The sequence below is a fragment of the Ursus americanus genome, chromosome 2, assembly GCF_024610735.1.
Source record: "Ursus americanus isolate L20-20 chromosome 2, mUrsAme1.1.p, whole genome shotgun sequence".
Lineage (NCBI taxonomy): Eukaryota > Metazoa > Chordata > Mammalia > Carnivora > Ursidae > Ursus > Ursus americanus.
The window spans coordinates 32670213-32685763 of NC_142128.1; the positions used below are offsets into that span (position 1 = coordinate 32670213).

The window sequence follows — 15551 nt, forward strand, 5'->3', positions numbered from 1 at the left end:
TGTATCCGTGCATATATACATAGATGAGTGTGTGTGTGTGTGTGTGTGGATATGTACATGTGTGAGAGTGTGCATTGGGTATCTGAGAGAGAGGAAAAGCGACAGAGAGCAGAGAATCTGATGAGATTGGCTGGTTAATGTTAAGGGAGTCCGCATGATTCTGTAGACACTCTGAGTCATGGAAGGATTTGAGTTAAGGGCTGATGTATGATTTTGGCATTTTGATGTGTTTTTAGGGGGCAGCTTAGGAGACCGGTTATGAGGAGATTTTAATTGTCTCTTGTAAGCACGTCGTCAACAGATCCAATAAAATCAAACACATCTCTTTGAAAGGCGAGCCACAAACATCTCTTAACCTATTTTTTTCCAGCTGCTTGTAGTCTCCGTGATCTCTCTCTGAATTTACCCAGACATGAAGGGGTGAATATTAACTTATGACAGACGGTTTCTGGAGATGAAATTATCTCTGCTCTGAGAAAATAGTGGCTGAACATTTTGATAACTAATCACTGCCCTTTCACAAAACAGTTTCCAAGAGCTGAAGAGCAATTAGCTTTCTAAAGGCACTGTATTTAAATTTTATTAATAAAAACGGATAAAAAAAATCATTACAAAGTTAATTTCCCCTTTTTATAGTTCTTTTAACGGAATCACTTTTCTCCATCAGAGGTCAATTATTTTTCTTTGTCCTCAAAACCTCACTATTTTTGCTGAAAACACTCAAAGGTTTATCACCAAAATTCAGTTTATTTTGAAGGTAAAGATTTTATTCCTCCTCCCACACAGCCCATTTGGGTGAGTTGGGGACTGTTTTTAATTATAAAAAAAAAATTCATGATAGAGATAAAAATCGTCTGCCTACACCTATTTATTGTGTATGGAGTATTTATAAGAATTAAAATGGTGCTAAGAATAGTGCCTAATACATACCAAGTGCCCAGTGAATGTCAACTTTTTTTGTTGTAAGAGTTCAAGCAGTGCCGTTCAGATTTTACTGCCGTGTCTCCTATCGCTTAGCTCTGCAGCATTTCCCCGATAGGTTCTTCTGTTATGAGCACCCTATGCTAATCATCCCAGTCAAAGTCCTGGGGAAAACTCCTCTTGGCCCAGCCTAGGTCACATGCACATTCCTGAGCCAATCACTGTGGCTCAGGGGCCAAATGCATGAATGTGCCAAGTAAGGGCCATGTGCCTTTTCTTGAAATTGAAGCCAGGGATCTCTACAAAGGAAAACCAACACGCTGTCACCAAAAACACGAAAAATTGATGATAGTCACACAAACAGCAGAAGGCTGTTACAGAACCTTATGGGGAAATGTGGAGAAGATGGTTACTTGTGGCCAAAATCACTCATGATGGGGGAAAAAGAAAAAAAAAAACCAAAAACCTAACTCAGGTTAGTATCAAGCAATGCTTTTATGGAAAAAAAATGCTTTTATGGAGTTAAAACATGAAATGATATGAACTCCTCTTTATTTTTTTAAAGATTATTTATTTTAGAGAGAGAGAGAGAGCGCCTGGGGAGGAGCAGAGGGAGAGAGAGAAAGAGAGGCAGACCCCCTGCTGAGCCCGATGAGGGGCTTGATCCCACGACCCTGAGATCATGACCTGAGCCAAAACTAAGAGTCCGTCGCTCGACTGAGTGCACCACCCAGGCATCCCCATATGAACTCCCCCTTTTCTTTTTTCATTGATTTAAACCACAACAAAAGAACAACATACAGCACTTTCCCCTGTGCTGGGCGTTCCTCCTTGCATTTTGCCTAGAATAACTGATTTAGACCTCTCAGCAAAACTCTGAGTTCTACTACTGTCATCATCCCATTTTTCCCATGATGTCACTGAAACAGAAAGATAGCAAGTAATACAGCTGACCCTCCAACAGGAGGGTTAGGGGCACCCACCCCGCACAGTTGAAAATCCACGTATAATTTTCAATTCCCCAAAATCTTAACTACTAATGGCCTACTGTTGGCTGAAACCCTTGCTGAGGACATAAACAGCTGGTTAACACGTGTTTTGTGTGCCCCCTCTATTACATACTGTGTTCGTTCAATAAAGTAAGCTAGAGAAAAGAAAATGTTACGAGGAAAATTACAAGGAAGAGAAAATGCATTTATGGTACCGTCCTGTCTTGATGGAAGAACAGCCGCGTGTAACTGGACCTGAGCAGTTCAAACCCGTTTTGTTCAGGGGTCAGCGGTCTGTCCAAGTGGCACAGCTGGGACCTGAAGCCAGGACACGTGGCTCCAGAGTTCACACCTTTGGCAACTCTGTTACTCTGTCTGAGAGAGCATCTGATTTTTTTTTTTAATTTCCTCTTTTGAATTCAGAGAAAAATTTAAATAACCTTTGTCTTTTAGAATAGTTTCAGAGGCTCAGTCGGTGAAGCCTCTGCCTTCGGCTCAGGTCATGATCCCAGGGTCATAGGATCGAGTCCTGCAACGGGCTCCTTGCTCACCGGGGAGCCTGCTTCTCCCTCTGCCCTCCTCCTGCTTCTGCTCACCCTCTCTCTCTGACAAATAAATAAAATCTTTGAAAAATTTTTAAAGAAAGAGAATAGTTTTAGATTTACAGAGAGATTGCGAAGGTACAGGGAGTTCTCATGTGTCTCACGCCCAGCTTCTCCTATTACTAACGCCTGACATTAACGTGGTGTTTGTCCCAACCCAGGAGCCGGTATTGATACGTTGTTTTTAACTAACGCCCATGCTTTATCCAGATTTTTAAAATCTGATGTCTTTTTCCTGTACCATCCTACTGTCTCATCCAGGACACCCCGCTGCATTTAATCACAACATCTCCTTAGGCTCCTCTTGGCTCTGACAGTTTCCCAGCCTTTCCTTATATTCTGATGACCTTCCCAGTTTTGAGGAGTTTCAGTCAGCTCTTTTCTAGGATGCCCCTAAATTGGGATATTTCTGATATTTTTCTTATGATCAGACCAAGGTTATGTGTTTTGGAAGGAAGACCACACAGTGTCATCACATTGTATAAGGGGGCATACTATCATAACAACCTATCCCTGTTGGCATTGACTTTAATCATCTGGCTGCAGTAGTGTTTGTCAGATTTCTGCATTATCAAAGTTTTCTCTCTCTCTCTGTCTCTCTCTCTCTTTTTTTTTTTTTTTTGCCCCAGCAAAACTTCTGGTCGCATTTCCTCACTGATTTAAAAGCAAGTCCTGGGTTCAGATCCCAATTCTCCCACTCTCAAGCCATGGGAACTGAGCAAGCTACTTAAACCCCATGCCTCAGTCCCCTCATCTATGAAATGGGGTAATAATAGTATAATGTCTTATTCATCAGTCTATTTTTAGAATTACACAAATTAATATTTAAAGCTCCCAGAATAGTGGAAACAGAAAGACATGTTTTTCTTTCTTTTCTCATCTTTATTTATTTGAGAGAGAGAGAGGGCATAAGCAGGGTGGGGGGCAGCAGAGAGAGAGAGAATCCCAAGCAAACTCTGCACTGAGTGTGGAGCCCAATGCAGGGCTCGATCTCATGATGCTGAGATCACAACCTGAGCCAAAATCAAGAGTCAGACAGTGAGTTCTCAACCAACTGCACCACCCAGGCGCCCCCAGGAAGACTTATCATCTTGCGTAATCCTTACAGTAGGCCTGTAGGGTGGATACTATTACTTACCTTTAAAATATGAAGAAACCAAATTTCACAGAGGAGGGTAGAGATAAAGCAGTGCTCTAGGTTTTTACTGACCAGGTTTAAATTCCTGCTTTGACCTTTACATTGTGACCTGAACAAGACACTTCATCTTTTTGAGCCTCAGTTTACCAACCAAGCAATAAGAATAGTCGTTTTTCCCCACCTCCTGGACTTGCTTTGAGAATTGAGTCAGATAATGCATAATAGAGTCTCAGCGCTGTGCCTGGAAACACATAGTAAAGCACTTAATAAATGTTCACGATTGACTTTATCATTGTCTGAGCTACCCCAGCCAGGATTTGAACCCATGCCCCTCTGTACAGAATGAGCAAGTCAGCTTTGAGGGCAGCTTCAGATCTGAGCACCACTGGCTTCTGGACAGCACAGAACTCCCCACTCACATGGCTCTGGTGACCTCATTCTTTCTTCTCGGTCTTGCAGCTTGGCTCTCAGAACCATCCTGCGGATGGTCTTCTTCAGAGCTAGGCATGTCATTGCCCTGGCCTCAGCTGGCACATGGCCGCTTTCCTGAATTACACATTAAGGTGTGAGCTGTGCTGCCTTCCTTGGCCCCTTTCTAATGATCTATTCATTGCCCTGATCCCAATAAAGAGCAAGCTGGGAGGGCAACTTTTCTTGCACTTTGCACAGAACCTTGGGTCTCAAAGACCTTAAAGATCATCTGGTCTACCCTCACCCCCCATCTTTGTTACAGGTGAGGAGACTGAGACCCAGGAGGTTAAAGGTCAAGCGCATGTTGTCATGGGAGCTCAGCCGGTGCTTCTGCTGCAGAGGCTGTTTTCCCAAAGAGAGGATTAATAGATGTTGAATGAATGATAGTAGTGCCCCTTAAGGAGAACTTGCTGTGCACCGGGAACTGTGTGTTCAGGGATGTTTGCTGTCCTTGTCTTGCTTAGAACCCTCACAACGATATCACGAAATTGGAATATTTTCATTTGGTGATTGGGGAAACTGACGTTCGGAAAGATCATGGGACTTGCGCAAGGTCACATGGCTAAGGGCAGTGGTGGGGTTTGAACCTGTCTGACTCCGAAGCTCATGGTATTAATGATTCTGAACGCTTTCTCTCTCTTCCATGTGAGGGAGAGAAGAGAGGGGTCCTGTAGGGATGAGGCTGATCCCTGGAAAGTCGATGGAGCGATGTGTGCCCATATCCAACACACACACTCAAGTGCACCTTCCCATCCCAGTTGTGTAGATATCTAACCGGAAGTTTAGCAAGGCCTCCGGAACTTCTTTCCCTTTTGAGTGCCAGAGGTAGGACCATGTGTTAAACAGAGACCGTATCGCTTCACTTGCTCTGATGCCTTGAAAACTTACCCCAGGAGGAGATGTGGTGCAGCCAGGGAATACATTAACTCCTCTGGGGCAGGCAGGACCTGCTGATCTAAAGTACAGACTCCACCCCGTGGGGCGTGCACGACTCTGGAGGGGATTGGAAGCCAGAGCAAGGTCCAGTTTAGAGAATAGCGGGACAGTCCCCATCGGCTTAAAGATGGGAGCAGGGACAGAGAGTGATGGCTCCTGTCCTCAGAGGGCATGGGGTTCTTCTGTCTTGGACATGACCTTTAGAGAAAGGCTCGTGGAGCATTCATATTCTGTGCCCATTTAGCGCCCGGGAACACTGAGGCAAGCACAGATGATGTGACTAACGTTTCTTCTCAATTCACGGTTTATTCCATTGAATCTTGCCATCCTCTTGAACCCCTCAAAGCAGCCAAAGCCCCTTTTAAGTTGGCATTGGGATGATGGTCTTGGCTCCATCTAGAAAATGTAATAGAGTCACTCTCAAAGGCTCGGCATCCGGGAGGCTGAAGTCCAAGTGCAGCATGAGTGAGGGAGGGAACAGACGTTTGGGTACTGCAGTATTGTGATTAGCGTGCAAGATCCCTTAGCTGAGGCCAATATGGACACATCGATCAGTGTACTGGTATGTTCCGACTCGCGGACATTTTTAAAAATTCAGATCGTGTGTTCCTTCATTCCATCAATAACTGTCCATTAAGTCCCACCTTGTGCCAGGCCCTGAGTTAGAAGCTGCGGACCTCGAAACCAACCAGTGTCTGTATAAAATCCCTCCTAGACAGGGGAATCCTAATCTAATCAGAGAAATACATAGCTTGTTGAGGTATAATGTTATTAAGCAAATAGAGATTAGATATTTAAATCGAATTAAGGATTTATGAATGAAATGTTTCCATGTCTGGGAGTTCCTTCATGTGATACAGGAGAAGTGGGTGGCCATGTAAACAAGATTGGCCATGAGTTAGTAATTCTTGCAGCTAGATAATGGGAACATGGAGATTCATTATACTGTTGTACTTTTGTAGGAGTTTAAATTTTCCATCATGAAAGAGAAGACAAAGATGCACTGAGGGAGCACCGAGCTTCCTCCTTCAGGCAGATTACATATGGACACACATCCCTTCCATCCAGCCTTTCCCTCCTGGCCAACAGACTAGATGAACTTGTAGGGTAAATCTCAGCTCCTTACAAGGACCCGCAAGGCTTTGCACCATCTGACCCCTGCCTGCATGGGGTGCTCTCCCTTCCCTTCACTCCCCCCACCCCCTCGCCCATCCATCTTGGGATTTCCAGTCTCTGCTCAAGGGTCACCTCCTCAGGGAAGCCCTCTGTGATTTCTTTCCCCCATCTGCTCTCTTAGACCCATTTTTTTCTTTCTTCCGCCCGGTTTGTATGATGTGTTTTTGTGTGATTATTGTGCTCACATCTGTCTTCCCAATTAGCATAAAAATTCCATGCAAAGAAAATCTTCATTGTGTGTTCTCCAGTCTCCTTGGTGCCTAGTGCCATGCTTGGCACCTAGTTGCCCCTCCATAAATACTTAGGGAGCGAATGAATCTCCATTCATTCTGTCTACAAGCGCTGGACTGACTCAGAGTCCCTTGTGAAAATGCATATAGGAAGGGAAAGTCTCTTTTCCTCTCTGTGGTATATGGAATCCTGGAGCGGGGATTTGGGGGTTTGGGGAGCCTATCAGGGCAGCCTGTCAGACTCAGAGGAAGAGGCGGGAGCTCTGAAGATACCGGACAGCATCAGCACAGCAGCTTCGGCTCTGTTCAAGTTTTTCCACCCACTGCTTGCTTCCGCCCTCCTTGGCCGACACGCTGGGTGCTTACTTAGACATGGGAAGGGAGAGAGTAACTTAGGGGAGATTTGGGGAGTTGCTGCACTCCAGGAAGTCATACACCTTCGCTGCCTCTCTTCCCAGGGGTCAGCCTTGGGCCGGAACCTTGGCCTGACTCTACGGTGTAGGGTACAGTGATGTGGTCAATGGCATCACCAAAGACTGTGCTGGCTAAACGGGCTTTGCCTTCATTTCTGTTTCCTGGGACTTCCAGGGCTGTCTCTGCAAGGGAAGAAGGGTCTTTGAGCTATAACATGGTTACCATGGATCACTTAATAGAAGCACCTTTGGGTTCACATAGCCCTATGATATGGCTCTGTTTCCACGGCTTCCCAGCTGTGTTTGGACAGATTATACATCTCTGTGCTTATGTTCTCTGAACTGCAAAGTTGGAAGAATTATCCTTACCCTGTGGGTAAGTAACTGGTGATATCAATACATTTCCCGACTACAGAGGAGTGCTCTCAAGTGCTTATAATTATAGCATCAAAGAGCTGTGGTGGGCAGGTGCAAAGTTCTAGTTTACTAGGGAAGGCAGGTATGCCCTTACAGGTTAGGTGATATTTGAGCTAAGTCTTAAATGCAAACTACAACAATAATTAAATAAGGGCAGCTTGTTACACACTAAGTTCTGTGCTCAATGCTTCATAGACATTTTGGCTCGTCGGAAGTTCACTACAGTCCTTAAGGGCATACCCTGTTGCTGTCTGCATTTTGCAGATGGAGAACCTAAAACTCAGAGAGGTTAAGTGACTTTCCCAAGGCTACTCAGCTGGTGGGTGAAGCCGGGATCAGCACTTAGTTCTGTGTGACTCCAAAAGCCATTCTCTTACCAACTTGAACTACCCAGCCTCTCTTGAAGGTTCGAGTTTTCCGAGAGATGTGGAAAGAAAAGGAAATGAGGTAACAGGTCCCAAAAGGAAAAGCTTTGGATATCTCTTTTCTTCTAGTTGCCTATTTATTATTATTAGTTGGGTCTTTGTACTGCAGCAGACAGATGGATCCAAGAAGGCAGGAATCATTCAGTTTTATCCATCATCGCTCCCAGGCCGGTGCCAGTGTGGAGCTGGCGTTTAGTAAGTCTGTGTCGAGTGAATGAGGAATTTGATGGGCTCAACATCGTCCCCAGCCTGTGCTGCACATCCCAGCGTTGGGAGATGAGCATGTTCGTTTGACCAAACCCTTCTACAGCCCTTCCTATCTTAAAAAGGAAGGTATTGGCGATGCTGGGCCATTCTTTAATTGGCCACATGGAATGTTTCACCCTAAGCAGCAAACGTTTTCCAGGGCAGTCTGAGGGAGGACTGTCTGCCTTTTCTCCTGCCACCCCATCACCCCTCTGGGTGTCCAGCGTGTCTGAATTCTCTTTACGGGCCTGAAATTCATTTCTGGCGACACTCATATTACAGGAGGGGAGGTGAGCGGGTCACGTCAACACAGCCCAGCCTGGCCTCGGCACTTAGCTTTTCAGACGAGGTGTTTCCTTGAGGTTGGGATTACAAATAAAGCGCTGACCTGTGGTGTCAAGCAATTGCACGGGGGAGCAGGAGGAAGGAGGAAGCGCGATGCCGGGAGCAGCTTTCTCCCGGGGTGTATATGAATAGTGCCAATAAGCTGTCAAATAAAATTAAGGTTCAAAACATACAGCCTTCAGTTTGATTTCGCTAACATGCCAGCTGCTGCTCAGAGGGAGCAGATCGATTCTGTTTTGACAGGTCTCGGTGCACAGTAAGTGCTGGAAGTCTCCGCTCTGGGTCGGATTAATAACAGTTCACCTTAATTTGCAACTTAAGTAGCATGAAATGATGCTCCCGATTTCCTCTCCCGCGCGTCCTCCCCGTGTTGACTGTCCCGTCATTCCTCCTGCCTTTTTGCTCTTCCCCATCGTCTTCCTCTCTGCGTCCTCTTTCCCTTAGCATCTTAAAAAAATTTCTCCTTCTCCTTGTCTCTCCTACACTCCTTGTCTCTCCAGTATGGAGTCCCTACTACGTGCTGGGCATGGTGCTGGTTGCAGCTCACAGACTTTCTTATTTAATTGCCACCACGTCCTTATAAAGGAGGGGGAGTTGTGCTGCCTACAGAGGAGAAAACAGACGCTCATAGTGGCTCAGAGCTTGCCCAGATTTGTGTAGCTAGTAAGTGGCAGAGGTGGGGGTCCCAGCCTAGACTTCTTTGATTCTAAATTTCCACACTGCTCTGGAGACATCAGTGGTCCCAAAGTCTCTGGCGGGACGCTAGGATCACCTGGGGAGCTCTGCCCGTCTCAGTGCGTGGGCACCACCGCCATATTGGTTAGCGGGGGAGAGGCCAGGGCACGGGGGCCACTCAGTACTCTGCTTTCCCTTTATCCCTATTTTTCTTAGCATAGAAACAGAAGCACATGTTGAGGAGGTAGCAGGAAAGCCCTCAAGATGGGCAAGGTTCTTGTCGTGGACCTTGTATGGGGAAGGACTCACCTTTCCAGAAGTCGGTGCTGCAGGAAAGCACAGGTGTGCCTCTGTCTCTCTGATGCAGGTGGGCAAGTGGGAGAACCAGACGCTGAGCCTGAGGCATGCCGTGTGGCCGAGGTACAAGTCCTTCTCAGACTGTGAGCCGGATGACAATCATCTGAGCATCGTCACCCTGGAGGAGGCCCCCTTCGTCATCGTGGAGGACATAGACCCACTGACCGAGACGTGCGTGAGGAACACCGTGCCGTGTCGGAAGTTCGTCAAAATCAAGTGAGTCTGGGGATGCTGTCACTCGAATGCGCCCAGTCCTTTAAAAATAGCCTCTATCATCGACAACAGCGGTGTCCCTAATATCATAATGTGTAATATAAAAAAGGCTGGCTAATACTAGATGATAATCTGTAATATTAGATTTTTTAAGACTTAAATAAATAACTGGAATTACGCTGGGTGGTTTACACTCATTTAATTCCAGCAACAGCAATAGGAGGTAAGTCGTTTTGCCCGTTTTAGATATTTAAACTGAATTACGGGGAGATTCAAAACGTGGTCAGAGCCGTCCGATGCGTAAATGGACGAGCTAGGACTCGGGCTCTGGTCCACCGGACGCCACCGTCACATTCTTAACCACTGTGCTCCGTCAACCCTCCCCTTCGGTCTTGCCTTAAAAATATATATATTTTTAAATTTTTCTGGCTGTTCCCTCCAACCCTGCACATCTCCTCCCTTCCATCTTTTTTATATATCCCAGATACAAACTCTTTAAAAACTTTGAAAACTTCTCTCCAGCTGGGGGTCATGGTGCCCCTTCCATATGACTGTCCGATGTGATCGGCATGGACCTGGCCTTCTGGCAGTCTCCTCACTCACCGACAGCAAGCCAGCGTCACATCTGTGCCATTTCCTCTCTTAAAGACCAAAGGAAGAACTGACAGTTTTTGTGAGAGCTTCTGGTGAAGTTTATCCCTAACCTATCAGCCTTCTGGGGAAGCACAAAGCTTCACGACCAAGTCCCAGGCCCTGATTCTAGGCTTTCTAGTGCAAACACAAAGAAAAACACGCCCTCATGGGGATTTTCGTGAAAGGAAAAGGCCTACTGTTGGAGTATTTTTGTCAGTATTTTCCGAGTACCTCCTTTCATCTGGATAATTCTCCCATGTTCTTTAATTCCCTCCCCAAGCTGGGTTTGCTCTCCCTCCTTCTGCAGAACCCTGGGTGTGTCTCTGAGCCTTAGTCTGCTCAGGCTACCATGACAGGTCGCCGCAGACGGCATGGCTTAAAGAAAGAGACACTTCTTTCTCACGGTTCTGAGGGCTGGGAGCCCACCAACAGGGTGTCTGGTGTGCAGACAGCCGTCCTCTCTTGGTATCATCATGTAGTGGAGAGCAGACAGGAAGCAAGCAAGCTCTCCCATCTCGTTCTAAGGGCACTCATCCCCTTCATGAGGGCTTCACCCTCTGACCTCATGACCTCCCACAGGCCCCACCTCCTCACGCCATCACACTGGGGTGTAGGGTTTCCGCACGTGACTTTGAAGGAACTCGGACATTCAGTGCATACCACTCCATCTCTCTGTCGCCTGTTTTCATGGCTTGTAGTTTGTCTTTCCCCCTGGAGTGTGAGCCACCTAAATATTGGAAACGTGGCTCATTAGTCTTGTATGCCCAGTGACAAGCACGACACAGGATGCAGCAGTGTTGACAGTGCTCAAACAGATGAGCGAATGGATCCCTGTCCTCCCGCATCCCAGATTCCAACGTAAGTCATTAGACGGGATGCAGATCCCCAGAGCTCAGTGCTTGGGATAAAGATTGTTTTTTAAAAACATGATTGCACAATGTGTTATGAAGACACATTGTAGCTTGGGGAAAAATCTTCTTTTAATCAACGAGGAACCTCGTTGGAGTTGAAATTCTGAATAGATTAGTCAATAAATAAATATACATGAATCACAGTTCATGTGTGGGGCACAGTGAGGGGCACGGGCGATACAGCAGCCAACAGAGAAGACGAAAGACGGGGATCTTGCAAGATGGAGTGTGCACAGTTACAAAACAGCTCAGCCAGTAAAAGACCAGGACAGCTGCATGTTATGATAAACCTCGTGAAGGATATAAGTAAGGTGGTGTGAGGCGAGAGTAACTCGAGTACGCGGGGCTGCTGTCCCTCACACAGCTGGGATAGAAGACGATGTCGGAAAGGATGATGACCACGTGAGGAACAGGGCAGGAGCCTTCCAGGTCGAGGGAACAGCAGGTGCAAAGGCCCTGAGGGAGGAAAGAGATGGGCAAGTGTGGGAAGCAGAAGGAAGCCCAGGGCGGTGCTAGAGAGCCCCGAGCTGGGCGGGAGACGGAAGGGGGAAATGTGGGAAAGTTGTCCAAGGAGAGCTGGATTTGGGTGGGTGTTCCTTGAGCACAGCTTGATCAGATGAAGAAAGCGGAGGGGTTGGCACAAAGCGAAGACTCTCACCTCAGTAGGGGCACCTCCTTTATGACAGCAGTGCCTCCCTTGTTTCGATAGGGGCCAATCAAGTGGAGCCTCTGGGGCCTCACAATCCATAACAGGAGCTTTAAATCTTTAAAAGAAAAGCCTAGAAGCTGACAACAGTAGGTCAGTGAGTCCTGAGCCACATCTGTATGGAGAAAATGAACCCCCCCTCAGTAAATTCCTCTCTAAAAGAATTGACTCTTTTACTGGAGACTATAAACAGATTAACAGGTTCAAACTCACATTTTTGGTTCCTGTGGGAGGCAGCGGCTTGCAGCTTCCCTTTCCCCACTTGGCAACATGACAAGTTTACTGCACATCGAGGCGACATTAAAGTCTTTGAAAGCCATAGGCAGTCACTGGGACCCATTCATCCCAACATTAACACAGATCGGATCAATTGCATTTCCTAAAGGTGCTATCTTTGAGGCAGGCTGATTGGTTCTAAGAAGGATTCTGTTAGGTAATGTGGTTCTGTTTTTCTTGGTGATATTCTCCCAGGGAAAAACCTTTGTCTCTCCCTTCTGGTGAGTGGCGGGGTCTTTAGGACACACATCAGTCTTCTAAAAACATGGGTAATGGGAAATGAGCTGAGAAATCAAGCATTTCTTTTCATCTGTTAGTTGGGTGTTAAGGCATGAAGAGAAAGTCGAGGAAAAATGATGTGGTTTGATCTGTCGGGGAAAAGGGCCACACTGTCGATTAATCCCCCAAACTGTCAGATGCTGGGTGAGAAGAGAGGAAATGTACTTTTAAACCTTTACGTGCGAGGTGCTTTAGACACTTTATTTAATCTCCCCAACGATCCTGCAAGGTAAGAACCAACCTTCTCAATTTGCGAGGGACCAAGCTGAGGCTCATTAGTGAAGAGACTCGTCTGCGTCTTCCTGGTTGTCAGGAGCAGACCCGGGACCTCACAGCAGCTCTGTCTGACCTCCATGGCCGTGATCCTATCCGCTGGCCACACTGGAAAACTGGAGAGCTGGAGACCTGCACTACTTATTGGACCCCTTTCCCCACATTGGCTTTTATGGGTCACCCTTTCTTTTGGGTGATGGTGGGGAGCAGGGAAAGATTGCATCGGGCGCTATTTCTCACATTTCTCTGGGTGGTCAAATCACACCCCCCTCCACACATACACACATGCACAGGGGCTGTGATTGGAACCAGTGAGAGTTTCCAGTTATAGGCTGGTCTGCGTTCTCATAATCCCCATGAGAAATTCATCTGTTGCATTTGCTGTGTGTCTTTTCATCCCATGTGCCCAGGGTTTGATTCCATGTCTTACACACAGTAGGTACTCAGTGGTTGCTTATTGGGTGAAAATGTATTAATGACCGATGTATCTAGCTAGACGTATGCCTAGTATTAGGAGACAACGGGAGATAATTAACTCATTAACTGGCTGAGGTTCTCAGTGAGGCCAAAGAGTACCACTGTGTGCCTGTGACCCTGAATCTTAAGCCTGGGGCGTTGGTAACTCCTATCCAGACTCTCCCAGGACTCCTGACCAGGGGAAGGAAGGCCCTGTGATAGATGACGGGAGGGAGCAGAGAGCAAAGGAGACGCAGATAGGAAGAGGTAGAGAAGAGGCATCGATGCATGGCCGTGGTGGCCAGGAAAAAAAAGAGAATCGGCTCTTGCCACCAATGAGCTGCAGACAGATACTGAGAAGGAAATCGTATTTGGACATGCCATTGATTTCATGTACTTAGGACACGTTTCTGTCATGTTTAGGCATTTTATAACCCGCTTCCATGACTCGGAGTCACCTTGTCAAATCCACCCATGTTCCTGGGCATTGACAGACATCAGTGGTGTTTGAGGTGTGTGTGTATATCTAATTATGTGTGTAGAATATACTCATGGCAGTTAATTCGTGGGGGGAAAAAACCCCAAAAATACGAAAAAGAGAAAAAGTTATTTTCACCATTCAAAAATAGCTACACTTCGTATTTCATTGTTTTCCATCCAGATATTTCATGAGCTCATCTCTGTTTTTATAGAGCTAGGACTGTTCTGTATGGAACACTGTGTAACCTACTTTTTTTTCCTGTGATATGGAGATGGAAGTATTTTCCTATTGTGCTGTTGGATTTCCATAAACATCACTGTCGTGCTTAGGTAGCAGTCTGGTGTGTGGATGTGCCAGCAATGGGCCGTCCAGAGCACATGTCTCATGACACGCATGACTCAGGGGAGTTGGGCTCATCAAGTGACCTCCATCACAGGGTGGACCAGCTCTGTTGCCCAGAGAGGGCTTGATCTTCCTACATGAGCTGTCTAAGCAGTAGCTCTTAATTGGGAAGACCCTGTTTCTTTCCTTTTTAAAGGCTTTTCTGATTTTTATATATCCTTTGAATGCAACTTGGCCAGGTAAATAAAGCAAGGTGGCTGGTAGAAAGCAGCCTATGTCACCTTGGTAGATGATGACAGCTTTTAAGAGGGCGTACCCTCCGTATTTTAATAGCGTTTTTCCTGACCAAGGACATTGCTGTTTTCTAGTGTCAGCTTTTTACACTCCCTGTATGTAGGGAGGGAGGGAAAGTGTTATGAAGGAGCCCTCATTTGACAGATGACTCCATCAAGACACATTTAGTTCATGGACTCAGGCGCAAGGCAGGCCCCGGGTCTTCCGGGTCTCAGCCACGTTTTCCGCAGGAAGGAAAGTGCCTTTCCTAAGGAAGCCACCTTTATTTCTTCTCTTTGGTTGCAAACATCTATCTGCAGTGATAAGAGAAAGCAAAACCCTCCTACAGCTGAGAATTTCACATCTTCTGTCTCTCTCCCACTTTCCGATAAGCTTTTATAATTCGGCTTAAATCAGATGCCCGCACTCTGGTCTCGAGAGGCTGCAGGTGTCATAAACTTAAGTATAACAGGTGGTAACTCTCACTGGCATAATGGGGAGACACTACTATTAACTATGAGAAATGTGATGGAGTTTATTTCAACAATTATCATGGAGCATGGTACACGGAACAAATAATCACTCAATAAAAGCCGTTGTCATGGTTATTGTCACCATTAAGAACACTTTGTCCCTTGGCCGATGTAAACTACTGCCTCGTGTTGGGCCTCAGTTTCCCACATGGAAAACCATGGAGGCGTATTAGGTAACGACTGTGAGTAAATCTCCCGGCACTCATATTCTACTGTCTCGGGATTTTTTTCCTACAGCAATTCAACCAATGAGGGCGTGAACGTTAAGAAATGCTGCAAGGGTTTCTGCATCGATATCCTGAAGAAACTTTCCCGCACTGTGAAGTTCACCTATGACCTGTACCTGGTGACTAACGGGAAGCATGGCAAGAAAGTCAACAACGTGTGGAACGGGATGATCGGCGAAGTAAGTGGCCTTCCTCCTGCGGGCTCACATCCAGACTCCGTGCCTGCGGAGCTCCGGGGGCGGTGGGAAGGACAAGTAAAGTCTCTGTGCTCCTTTGCCTTTGCGTGTAGGTGGTCTACCAACGGGCAGTCATGGCGGTCGGCTCCCTCACCATCAACGAGGAGCGCTCGGAAGTGGTGGACTTCTCTGTGCCCTTTGTGGAGACGGGGATCAGTGTCATGGTTTCAAGAAGCAACGGCACTGTCTCGCCTTCTGCTTTTCTAGGTATGTGGACGGCAGGGTCACTACTGTTTTCCTCACAGGGAATTAGAGGTATTTGTCTTGTTTGCTGGAAGGATGGAACCAGGTAGGACCTTGGTCAGTTCCTTGTAATGACATCAGCACATTCCAAAGCCTGTCCTATCTGAATGAGCTCAGTTCCCTCCCTC

The 15551-nt window shown here is 46.6% G+C and overlaps 1 protein-coding gene across 1 annotated transcript in view; it reads left to right on the forward strand.

The window, feature by feature from the left end:
• The window catches only part of GRIN2A (glutamate ionotropic receptor NMDA type subunit 2A), a 133485-nt gene that overhangs the window by 78672 nt on the left and 39262 nt on the right, over positions 1-15551 (forward strand). The window contains exons 4-6 of the mRNA XM_087865638.1: positions 9352-9557; positions 14955-15123; positions 15234-15387. Of these exons, the coding sequence (XP_087721764.1) occupies positions 9352-9557; positions 14955-15123; positions 15234-15387 (529 nt within the window). The remainder of the gene's footprint in view (positions 1-9351; positions 9558-14954; positions 15124-15233; positions 15388-15551) is intronic.